General features: G+C 47.3%; 1 protein-coding gene across 1 annotated transcript in view; it reads right to left on the reverse strand.

Moving 5' to 3' along the window:
• The window catches only part of SLC12A8 (solute carrier family 12 member 8), a 133,830-nt gene that overhangs the window by 44,250 nt on the left and 76,810 nt on the right, over positions 1-12,770 (reverse strand). Inside the window, exon 5 of the mRNA XM_029940720.1 lies at positions 7,152-7,265. Coding sequence (XP_029796580.1) covers positions 7,152-7,265 — 114 coding nt within the window. The remainder of the gene's footprint in view (positions 1-7,151; positions 7,266-12,770) is intronic.

Genomic DNA, 12,770 nt, shown 5'->3' on the forward strand with positions numbered 1-12,770 from the left:
AAAAGAACCAGTATAAGTGTCAAGTATCCACTGCTTACAACATTTGCAAGACAACGGCCATGTCCTGGGGAGGCGGGGCAGTCAACCACAGCGCACACATCAAAGACTTCACGTGTTGTCTGCCATCCCAATCCTACTTCCCAGCCTAGATTCTTATTTGTTGCTTAAAATGAGAATTCGTAAGGGGCAAAAAAGCCTAATAGTTTTTCTAGGCTTTTCAGGTTTCCGTTGTTCATTAAAGAACTACTCATTCTCAAGGAGCTTGCAACCTTCCTCCTGGGTGCTTTTCAATCCAAATCTGTGTTCTGAGAAACCTTTAATTTTCTCTTTCAGCTATAGCTTAATTGTGTCTCTGCTGCCTATTTTCTTTCTTCTTTCAAGCTCAGGAGTTTATTATTTTTCTCTATCATTAAGGCAGAAGATCCATGCACTAAAGTTCCCACATCTTATCTGCTACCTTTTGTGCTGAAGGAAGCAGTCTTACTGTTTGGAGGCACTGTGGCTCTGAGCCTCAGTTTCCTCTTCTGCAAATGGGGATATGATAATTTATCCGACAGAACTGTTGTTAAAGTCAGAATAAACATTTATAAGGCACTTAGCACCTTGCCTACCACCTAGGAGGTGCTAAATAAAGGTCCACTCAGGAGAGACTCTGTCCCTCACTCGGAGATCCCTTGGATTCCTAAGGACCCTGGCTGTCTCTCCTTACCTTCCACTTGATTTCCAAACCCACTCCTTTCCCACATCTATTGGCTGGTTTGTCCAGCTGTTCCAGCAGGAACCTTTCCTCCTCTCTTGGCTCTATTCTCTGTGGCAGAACCTGTCAGGCCCCACCCTCTCGCCTCAGAGTTTCTGCTGAGACAGTGTCAAATAACGGAATGTTTAGATGCCAGGATTCAATTCAATTCAAATGCCAGATTTGCTGGCCTCTGGGTCGGGGGCAGCTCCAGCCAAGTATGCATTCTCTCTTCCAGCATCCTTTCCAACGTAGGTGGGAAGCAATGGGGTTCAGCATTTAAGGTCTGGGTGACCTTAGGGAAATAACCTGTGTTGTTGTTCCCTCATCTGTAAAATGGAACAGTAACAGAACCTATGGAGGGGTCCAGGTTCCATGGGGTCTGACACTTTAAAAAAACACAGACTTATGAATACGAAATTAAGAACAAGGCTTCAGCAGGAGCTCACGCAAGTGAGGGACCCTGAAGCCTAGGCTTCATTCCTTCAGGGTAAGTCTGCTTACCCCGATTATTACAGGTATTTATAATAATTTTGATAAAATTATACATTAATTCTATAAACAAAATTATAAAAATAAACATGTACAATAACTACAAAGCTGTTTTCTTTTTTCTTGTTCCTGCTCATCAGAAGGCAGTAGGGTGAGTCCCAACTCGGCTTGTCCTCACTTGAGGCTCTCTCTTCCTTAAACCTGTGGACTCCATTCTCTGGGAGCTTCCCTTTCCTAGTCCCTCCCTGTACTGTGGTCCCTGATCCCTGGATAGTTTGTGTGTGTGTGTGTGTGTGTGTGTGTGTGTGAGAGAGAGAGAGAGAGACAGAGACAGAGACAGAGAGAGAAAGCACTCTGTGGGGGTTATTTGTTTCTCAGGGCAAGTTTGGTGGTGCCGCTTGGAGAAGGAAAGTGCATTAGGAAACAAAGCAAATGCAGAATCTACTCCAAGGGCCCAGCTCCACCCTGCAGCCTGTACCACAGGGTGTGGTGGACTTCGGGGAAAAGGACAGAAGGACAAAAGGACACGCTCCATAAATCCAGAGAAGCCACTGAAACCTAGTCTTCAGCTGCTCCTCACAGGAAGTGTCCTGCCCTTGGGATAAGACATCTGAAGTAGTTTAAATAATATGTCTGACTGAAGATGGGGACACAAGGTGGGGGGACTTCTGTTTGTTCTTCCAAACTCCTCTCCCCTCTCCACAGCCTGGAGGTTCTCTTGTTCCAGAAGAGGACAGCGTTGGAGGGAGCCCCAGCCATGACTCACTCAGAGCTAATCCTTGGCAAATCCGTCACCATGGAAACTGCCAATCATCCGTGCTTTTCATAGCTTAACAGAACATCTGCCAGGGGAAAGCCAAGTGATACAAATTGTTCGTCCTGCCTACCGTGTTTACACTGGGGCCCCTGCAAAACAGAGGGAGAAAGCCAGGGAGGCAATGTTGCCTAGGAGGATGGTGGCCCAACTCCGGTCACTAATTAGCTGGGTGACCTTTAGCAATGCTTCATAAGCCTCTCTGTGCTCCTCCTTCCCCAGTTGGTCACATAAAGGACCAGTGATTCTCAACCTGGTTGGGCCAAGGGGCGGTGGGAGAGACAGGAGCACAACTCTGGAGAGAGGTGGGGGGAAATGAAAAGCCTGTGTAGATAGTTTCTTCAACATTACAATTTTATATTTGGACTTTTCAAAAAAATATTTTCATAATTTAAGCTGCAGAATATAAAGCCTGACGAATATTCTCGGTAGCAATCTTTCTCAAAGGAAGGACAAATATACCCCTCTCTGGTCCAGGGAGGCATATCAGAATTTCTAGTGTAGGTGAGGGTTTCAGTATCATTATAAAACATAAATACGGAATAAAAGAAAAAATTGAGGGGCACCTGGGCGGTTCAGTTGGTTAAGTTTCCAACTCTTGATTTCAGTTCAGGTTATGATCTCGCGGTTTGTGAGACTGAGACCTAAGGCGGGCTCCTTGCTGTCAGTGCAGAGCCTGCTTGGGATTCTCTCTCTCTCTCTCTCTCTCTCTCTCTCTCTCTCTCTCTCTGCCCTTTTCCTGCTCACTCTTGCTCTCTCTCTCTCTCTCTCTCTCTCAAAAGGAATAAATGAAACACGAAGGAAAGAAGGAAGGAAGGAAGGAAGGAAGGAAGAGTTGAGAGTGGCTGAACTAGCGGATCTCAAATGCTAGTCCCGCTCAGACTCTGGACCACTGTGAGGCTCTTCAAACCTCAGGCTGTGGCTAATTCCTTGCTGGAGGGAGAAGTACTGAAGGGGCAGATCTCACCACTCCCTGCCCCCCTGTCAGACCAGGGCCTGGAGAGCAAAGGAGGGGAAGCGTGGAGCAGCTGGAGGGGGCCCAGCAGGGTCACACTACTGACACAAGCTCTTGGGGCTGCTGAGGATGCCGCCTGCAGTGCAGCCAGCCTAGGAGGCCCACAGCCCTGCCTCGGGTGTACCTGCCGCCCTGACACCCCGACACAGGCCCAAGGAAACGCCCAGGTGGGGAGTCTCTTGAAGGTGCGCTCTGCCTGTGTGGGGGAGGTAGGGCAGGTCAACATTTTTCAAATGTTAACTTAAAAAAAAATTCCCTCTATTCATTTTCCCCCTTGCCTTTTCTGCCCATTGAAGAGGAAGTTGACCTATATTTTATTGCCTTGAGTGAGATACTTGGCAGAAGGAAGCAGAATTAGCCTGCACCCTGTTTTGTTTGGGTTCTGTTTCTCAAAAGCCTGAGCCCTTAGGAGATTTTAGAGAATCAAGGAGGTAGAAAAGAAACCGAAAAATGGGTGGGGAAAGCATGGGGGCGGGGGGTGGACAAGAATAGACTTTGGTACATAGTTTCCTGGGTCCAGTGCAAATAAAAACATACGATCCCTTGTTCAAAACATTATTAAGAATTTTAGCACAAGTAAATCATTACACCAAGCATGGGGCCCTTCTGAGCGTGGGACCCGGTGTGAATGCATAGGCTCATGCCCATACAGCTGGCCCTGGACAGGACGGTCTGCCATATTATTACAGAAGTTTGCCCCTGGAGCTCAAGGCAAGGAGATAAAGCCTCTTAAGATCTGGAGCAGTGTGGATGTGGGGCCCACTCTCTGTCAGCACAGTGGGGACCCCACAAGGTACCAGGAAGGAGGGCATGAAAAGTGCATAGACTCTAAAGCATAGGGCTCCCCAGTTCAAATTTCTGATCCCAGGGTCTGGCTACATGTACAAGGATGAAAAGCCAGACATGCCTTGGGACTTGGTAAGACCCCAAGACCCTAGAACAAGATGGCAGGGCAAGGTAGAGGCCTGATGAATGACTGACATCTGCTTTCAGTCATCCTGGCAGAATGAAGACACAAGAATGACTCTTTACATTTTGTAAAAATGAAAGGGATGCACTGCTTCTGGCACATCTGGATTTGTGGACCAAGATTCTACCTGCTGCTCCTGAGGCCTAGCTCCAAGCTTACTTCTGCGGCCAGCCTAGGGTGGGGGTCATGGTGGTGGGTCAGGTAGGAGACTGCTGCAGTGATCTAGTGAGAAATGAGGCTTAGACCAGAGCGGTCAGAGAGGTGGAGAGAGCAGGAAGTAAAGGAGAAGCTCCTTTAGGAGGACTTGGAGGGTACTGGTGGGAAAGAGGATGTTATCATGAATAGCTCCCCGTTACTGGCATGAGCAATTGTTTGGATGGAGATGCCACTTCCCAAGATCAAGAGTAAAGGAGAAGAACCAGTTGGGGAATGGGTGGGATGGGCTTGGTTCTGAACATGTCGGGTCTGAGATACCCAATAGATGATGTCATGTAAGCAACTAAATATATGATATGAAGCTTAGAGAAATCTGGGCTAGAGGCACAAATCTGGGAGTCACCAGTCTTGAGGGCGGTCACTGAACAGTAGGCATGGATGAGATGCTAAGGAAAACAGTAGAGAAAGGACCTAGGCACAGCCTGAAAAACCCCAAAATTTAATGGGCAGGCAGAAGAGGATGTACAAGGGGGCAGACAAGGAGGTGCTACGTCAGAGAAGGCGAGAGAAAAGGAGGAAGTGGAGGTGGCCAGCTGAATACACTGAGAAATTAGAGATAATCATTGAACTGAACAGCAGAGCAGCCACTGAAGACTCTGGAAAGAGCCATTTCAGTAGAGAGGCAGGCTCAGAATTCCAAAAGAAGAGACTGGACAAGTGCAAGGGGAGGCAGGAAATGGAGACAGGAGCACAAAGCTCCAGTGTTTGACTGTAAAGAGCAGAGAAAACATGCATTGCTAGAGGCCAGAGTGATTTAATCAGGAAAGCTGATTAATGGTGATTAACATTGTTCATGGTTTTCATTCGCACAGCTTTACTGAGGTGTAACTAACATATGATAAGCTGCACATGTTTAAAGTGTCATAATCTGGAAAGTTGTGACATGGGAATACACCTGTCAACCCATCACCATAGACTGGAATAGTGTTTCATGCCCCCAGATTTCCTTGTCCTCCCTCCTGCTCCCTGCACCCCTGTTCCCCATCCACTGATCTGCCTTCTCTTACTATAGTCTGCATTTTCTAGAATTTTATGTAAGTGGAGTTTTGTATAATTTTATCTTTTAAAAAAGTTACTTGTTTTGTTCTGACTTCTTTCTTGCAGCACCATTATTTCTTTTTAATGTTTATTTTTGAGAAAGAGAGACAGACAGACAGAGTGTGATCAGGGGAGGAGCAGAGAGAGGGGGAGACACAGAATCCGAAGCAAGCTCCAGACTCTGAGCTGTCAGCACAGAGCCCGACATGGAGCTCGAACTCCAAACCGTGAGATCACCACCTGAGCTGAAGCGGGACACTTAACCGACTGAGCCACCCAGGCACCCCGTAGAGCATCGTTAGTTTGAGGTCCATCTGTATTGTTGCAGCTATCAATAGCTCATGCCTTTTTATCATTGAGTAGTTTTACATGATGGCTATACCGTTATTTATCTATTTGTCTGTTGATGAATATTTGAATTGTTTCCAGTTTGAGAGTATTACAAATTAAGCCGCTTTTAACAGTCATGCACAAGGCTTTACATGTTCTTACTTCTCTGCAGTAGATAACCGGGAGGAAATGGCTGGGTGTATTTTAAGTTTCTTTCTTTTAAGCCTGTAATACCTGCTATTGCCAGGCAGTCTCCCATCCATGTACTAACCAGGCATAGCTCTGCTTAGCTTCCAAAGTCCAACATATTTAGGGTGCTACGGCTGTAGACTGATTTTTCAGAAATCATCCTACTGCTTTCTCAAATGGTTGCCCCATTTTACACTCCCATCAACAGTATATGAGAGTTCCAGTTTTTCCACATCCTTGCCAGCATTTGTCGTGGGCAGCCTTTTAAAGTTTCAATATGCTAGTAGTTTCTCTTCCTTTTTCTATCCCTATCTTATTTAAGGAAGGGATCATGAACAAGGAAATAGCCACATGTAGACAGGCAGAGAGAAGAGGGGAAGAAGGGAGGAGGACACGGAGACAAGATCAGCCACACTCCCAGGGCACTGATGTGGCCTGATCAAGAGTAAAATGCTTCGGGGCACCTGAGTGGCTCAGTCGGTTAAGTGTCCTGCTTCGGCTCAGGTCATGATCTCACAGTTCGTGGGTTCGAGCCCCGCGTCGGGCTCTGTGCTGACAGCTAGCTCAGAGCCTGGAGCCTGCTCTGGATTCTATGTCTCCCTCTGTCTCTGACCCTCCCCTGCTCGTGCCGTCTCTCTCTGTCTCTCAAAAAAAATAAATAAAAAACATTAAAAAAAAAAAAAGAGTAAAATGCTTCTCTGAGTCTGTGTCCTGGGATAAGTCCAGTCTCTAGCAAATGGTTATTTCTTACAATCACTGGGTCCACGTGTTTGCTTACTACCTTCCAGGCCAGAGACTGGAGCCTAAGACAGGAGTTCTAGAAGGACCTCAGCTTTGGAAAGCTCCTCCCTGGTCACTGGTCCCCAGAAAAATGGGGAAGGTGTGGCAAGGAGAGTCATTCATTGTCCATGGGATCCTGACCTCACCCATACCCAGAGCAGGAAGAAGACAAGATCATTTCTCTGCCCTCTGGGAGGAGACACACAGCTTGGAGTAGAGAGAAGGGGGGTTTCTAGACCAAGTTTGCACCCATTCTGTGATGGAAAGGGAAGCTTGTCCTGCTTAGGAATCCATCCTGCTCAGCCCTAGGAGAAATATGTCTCCTCTATTAACTGGGCCAAGAGGTTTTGATATATAGGTATGGAGGGTAAGGAAGAATAAATAATGCTAGAGGCTTCAGGAATTATGACAAGTAAACTTTCTGTCAATAGTCTTTAGTCAAAGCTAAGGCCATCTCTAAAGTCAGATAGACATCCTAGGAGCACATGCAGGCCACTTATGATTCTGAGTTGTAGAAACCAAGCATTTATACTCCTAATATGGGAGTGAAAAAGAATCCAAATTACTATACCTGTAGCTGCTGGGAAGAATACCCCAAAAACAGTGAAAAAAGATTCTCCAGGGCTGTAATCAGGCAGAGTGTTGTTCTGTAGCAGTTCTGGTGAATACCCAACAAAACCGTTTTCTGAAATAAGACAAAGGAGAGCAAAATGAGTCAAGTGATAAGACACAGCATGCTGCCTTCCCTCGATTTCAGTCCCAGCTTATGTAAATTTAAATATTAAAAGGTAGGGGGCTGGGGCCCTTGGGTGGCTCAGTTGGTTGAGGGTCAGACTCTTCATTTTGGCTCAGGTCATGATCCCAGAGTCATAGGATGGAGCCCAGGGTTGGGCTCTGCACTGACAGCACAGGGCCTGCTTGGGATTCCCTCTTTCCCTCTCTCTCTCTCTACCCCTTCCCTTCCCTGCTCTTTCTCTCTCTCAAAATACATAAGTTAAAACAAACAAACAAAACAAAACAAAACCGGGCCTGTGTATGTGAGAGAGGAAAAGGAAGAAGTCTGACAGAATCGGACTTAACACTTCCATGGCTTGATTTGGTATATCTTTATCCATAGATATAGGTAGATAAAATGAATTGAAGGAGTACAGTAGTTACCTCTGGGAAGGAGAGCATTTTCTTTTTTTCTTTTCTTTTTCTTTCTTTATAGATTTCAGAATAGCCGAATCTATTTACTGAGCATGTATTTATGTATTTTCTGTTAATTGAAAAAATTAAGCTACTTTCCCTCTTCAGAAATTTCTCCATGGGTCCCTATTAGCTGCACAATATAGTCCAAACTCCTTAAGATGAATATCAAAGCCCTCTACAACCAGACAACATGCTGTTTCCTGCCTTTCCTCTGCCCAGAAGTCACAAAAATGACTCTCCCAAAGAACACCAGCAATACCCATTCCTGTGTCCCCTGCCTTCCAAACCCTCTCTCACATCTCTAAGCATCAATGCCATGCTTTTTAAAAAATGTTTACTGATTTTTTTTATTGTTTATTTATTTTTGAGAGACAGAGAGACAGAGCATGAGCAGGGGAAGGTCAGAGAGAGGAGACATAGAATCCAAAGAAGGCTACAGGCTCTGAGCTGTCATCACAGAGCCCGATGCAGGGCTCGAACCCATGAACCACAAGATCATGACCTGAGCCGAAGTCAGCCATTTAACCGATGGAGCCACCCAGGCACCCCTAATGTTTATTGATTTTTGAGAGCGGGGAGGGACATAGGGAGAGGAGGACAGAGGATCTGAAGCGGGTTCTGCACTGACAGCAGAGAGCCTGACGAGGGCCTCAAACTCATGAACTGCGAGATCACGACCTAAGCCATAGTCCAATGCTCAGCTGACTGAGCCACTCAAGTGCCCCATTGCTGTGCTCACTTTTAAAGCCCATCTCAAATGCTTCCTCCTTTGGCTTTTACATCAACGCCTGATCGGAATCAATTCCTCCTAAGAGCCCTCATACTGTGACTGGCCATCTTAGGTCTCTCCCCAACTACACACTTTGGGGTGAGAAATCCAGTCTCACAAATGTCTGCCCCCCAGAGTCATGCACTGTGCCTGACACACAAGAGGTAGGTTGCAAATGTGGGTCACATTAAGAAGGATCTTTCTCTTTGATCTTGGCTATGGGCACATCTCAAATCCATGCTTTCAGTTTGACTTGTTCATAGGCTGCTTTGAAGCAAGAACATCTCAGATCTGATTTCTTCAAAGCATTTTAAACATTTGTACACTGACTTCAATAGAATTTTTCAGGTGGTTTTAAGCCTATTTTGCTTCTTTGTCAAAGGAGGTCACTTTGAAGAGCATCTGTGACATGTTAGTGGGCTGTGGAAGTTTAAGATCTGGATCAAGTATTCTTAGGCTCAGGAACATCCGGGATTTCCAGACTCTGCTTTGGAATCTCATCCCTGAGAATGAGTTGGTTTGTGTCTGTTAACTACAGTCTCAGAGAAGCCAGTCCCAATCTTTTGCCCTCAGCCCCCACAACCACACAGGGTGGGCATCTGGCCACCACTCCAGCCGACCTCTGGAGCCGTGGTGACAGAACTTCCTGCCCAACGGTCCTCTACCTACCTCAGGGCTTCGCTTCCCGCTGGGCCTCAATCCACAAAAGAGCTCCTGCTCTCTCATGAGCCCAGTGAGATCACCAGTGCTTTTCATGGCTTCCAAGATTCATAACTTAATAGGAAAAATATTTTTAAAAAAAATAATAAAATGAAAGCACAAGGGACCTTTGGGAGTCCAGTCAGGACTTAAAACCACTGTCAATTGCTTTCTTCTGCCTGAACGTGGAATTTGTCCTGAGACATTAAATCCAAGTACTGTGCAACAGTTCTGAATGGTTTGGCATCTTCACAGCTGGTCTTCCCCTCATTAACAAAAAAGCAATAATGGCTGAGTTAACTTGATAGTTTATCCGCTGGCTGACCCCGCTGACTAGCCTTTCTGAGGTGAACACCAAGCCCAGCCTGTCTCGGAGCAGAGTTCAGCCAAGCTGGAACGCTGCACAGGTCTGCAACCCTTCTGAACGCAGCACTGTGGGCGCACTGGGCAGGCCAGCCGTGCGGGACAGAAACACCTCATCAGGCTGCACTGATCTCTGCAGTGGAGGCCCACGGGGCTCTGACGGGGGCGGGTACATGGAGGCTCTGCCCAGGCCCCATGGATAAGTCACTGACTGGAAGACTCTTCTCTCCCTCCACTCCACCAAGAACCACAGATGGAGCGCCTAAGTCACTTGGCTCGCACGGCCGTCTGCGAGGCAGCCTGCCTCACCCCTGGTCTCTGCACGGCCTGCAGCCCCACACGGTGCCCAGCACGCGCTCACACGGCCACGCTGCTGAGACAGCCCCTGCTCCCTTCAGATGTGCTTCTGAATCTTTCTCCAGGAAATCCTCTTAACTTTGAAAAGAACTTTATGGACGAAAACATTGTCAATGCTTTACTTACAATGATGTAAAATGGGGAGTCTAAATGTCTAACTATGGGGATCTGAAGTATTCTAAATGTTTATAAAGGGCTTTTAGCAGCACAGAAAATTGTCCATGTTATGTATGACATGTGGTGAAGCTAGAACCCTGGATACTATTTATAGTACAAATACCAAAAGAGTTTTAATGTATACATGTAAGAAATGACTAAAAGGAGACACAACATACTATGAATGTCTATATAATGCAATTATGAGCAATTTCTCTTTTCTTTTTACAAATGTTCCACATTGTCTTTCACAAGCAAAATCAACTCACCAAAAGAAATTGTATTTTTCAGAAAAACAAACAAAACATCTCAGGCCTGAAAGAATACCTTCTCTAGACAGCTTCTCTGTAAACAAGTATCTTTTCTTTCTTTCTTTCTTTCTCTTCTATGTATACTCTATCTGCTTCTAGAAATGACTTAAGTGATTTATGAGAAAAACAAAAGATGGGACAGATAAATAAAGGAGAAAGAAAAAAAAGAAAGGAAGGAAGGAAGAGAAAAAAAAGAAAGGGGGGAGGGAAGTGGAGGGGAGGGAAAGGAGGAAGGGGGGAAGGAGAGAGAGGAAGGAAGGAAGGAAGGAAGGGAGAAGGAGCAAAGGAACACTCAGCCACCCCTCCATGACACACAGCCTGAGGTCTTCGCATAAGGCTCTGATGGCCTGATGCAGTGGTCACCCTCAGACTAGAATCCAAGGCCTAGAGAGATCATGTGATAACTATCTGGTCACGCCCACTCAGGCAGGGACAGACCTCCGGCACGTGCGCCACTTTCCAGTGGATGAGAAGGAGCTCCAAAGGCCTGCATAGTAGACCTGCTTCATCTCCTCGGCCTTTCCCTTCCCAGGCCCTTATAACTCCCTCCCCCTAACAACCTCTTCCCCTCAGGTCCCCAGTCCTGAGCCAGCCCCTCACAAGGTTTGGCCCTACTGGTCCTCACGCCAACTTCCAGGGCCCGGTCTCTCTCCCACACCCCAAAGAACATCAAGCTGAACCTCAAGTTTATGGCAGGGTGGATGCCCAGGTCAGGCACTGATGTCCCTGCCTGGCTTGTACTTGCCGGCTGAGGCATGGGGGGAGAGCAGCTGGTCATATCCAGGGCACACCCACGTCCTCTGACAGTGTGTCTTCATGCCTGATGTCCTGACAGCCAGAACAACAGTTCTAAATTTGGCTACTTATGGCCCCATTTGAGAATCGGTTGAAAGCTGTCCCCACAGACAGCACATTTTTACATCATTTGGGGGTTCCCATGCCTTTGAAGCCTCTTTGAGGGCCATGGACCCCGAAGTTCAGGACTTCCACTCTAAGGCTGCCTCTGCGCCTGAGACTTCTGCCCCGCTCCAGCACCCCATGCCCTGACTGCCACCATGCCCTGCCTGTCAGGGACAGCAGCGCCAGGTGACACATTCCTTCACACCGCAGTCCCTGCCAGGCAGTGAGGAGTCTCTCTGTACACAGGATCGTGCAGCTTCCATCTTCAGGGACATCACAGTGCAATCTCCCTTCTGAATATGATGAGCAGCCCTGTATTAAGCACCTCCTATGCACCAGCTACTGGGAACTAAGTCCTTTACAATGTCATCCCTCATTCCCATAACTACCCTGCAAGATGGGCATAAGGACATCTGGCTCATGAGGGCACAGAATCTTTTTTAATTTTTTTATGTTTTTTATTTATTTTTGAGAGACACAGAGAGAGACAGCATGAGCAGGGGAAGGTCAGAGAGAGAGGGAGATATAGAATCCGAAGCAGCCTCCAGGCTCTGAGCTGTTAGCACAGAGCCCAACGTGGGGCTCGAACTCACGAACCTAACCATGAGATCATGACCTGAGCTGAAGCCCAGACACTTAAACAACTGAGCCAGCCAGGTGCCCCGAGGGCACAGAATCTTGTCCAAGGTCACATGGCCAGATCTGCCTGTATTACAGCCATTGCCTCTCCTGTAGGAGGCCAGTGCCCAGGTCCCTGGTACTGCCCTTCCCCCAAGAGGGGGCCAGCTTTCGTCCTGGGCAGACCTGTGGCCTTTTCCCCAGGGGGAGAGTGCCAAGGCATACAGCACAGATTCTCATCAACCCCTAAAGCTCACACCCACCCCCAGAGATCACAGCATCTCCCTCTCTCCATCTGCACAGGGCTGGCAGAGGGTCTCCCCTGTGGAATACCACATACACCAAGGGGCGTGCAAGCAGGTGAGGCTTGCATAGCTAGAAGGCGGCAGAACCTAGCCTGGACCCAGTTCTGTCTGAATTCAAAGTTTTCCATCTATCATACTGTCTCTGTAATTCATCGCGAGCTGTTTCCCCAGAGATCTCTAAAGCTTGTGTCTTTGCCCCTGTGAACCTCTCAGCTCCTCTGCTGGTAAAACAGGGAGCCAGTCGGGGGCCTTCACAGCTGACATCTTCCAACTCTGAAAGGCCTGGGATGCTCAGTGCCTGCACCTGCCACATGTGAATGTATCTGGGTTTGACCTAAACATCTGTTTCTATATTTACCAAAAATACTTTGGCGCATTTTAGCTATGTGCTTTTAGGAACAACAAAAACAGAGTGGGGGTGGAGTGGGGAGACCTAAGGGAGAGAAAATAAATCGAGACAAAACCCAGGCAGGAACAGAGAGAAGATGCGTGTAAGTTGTCTACAGAAAGCCGTGGCCTTT

The sequence above is a fragment of the Suricata suricatta genome, chromosome 5, assembly GCF_006229205.1.
Source record: "Suricata suricatta isolate VVHF042 chromosome 5, meerkat_22Aug2017_6uvM2_HiC, whole genome shotgun sequence".
Taxonomy (NCBI): Eukaryota; Metazoa; Chordata; class Mammalia; order Carnivora; family Herpestidae; genus Suricata; species Suricata suricatta.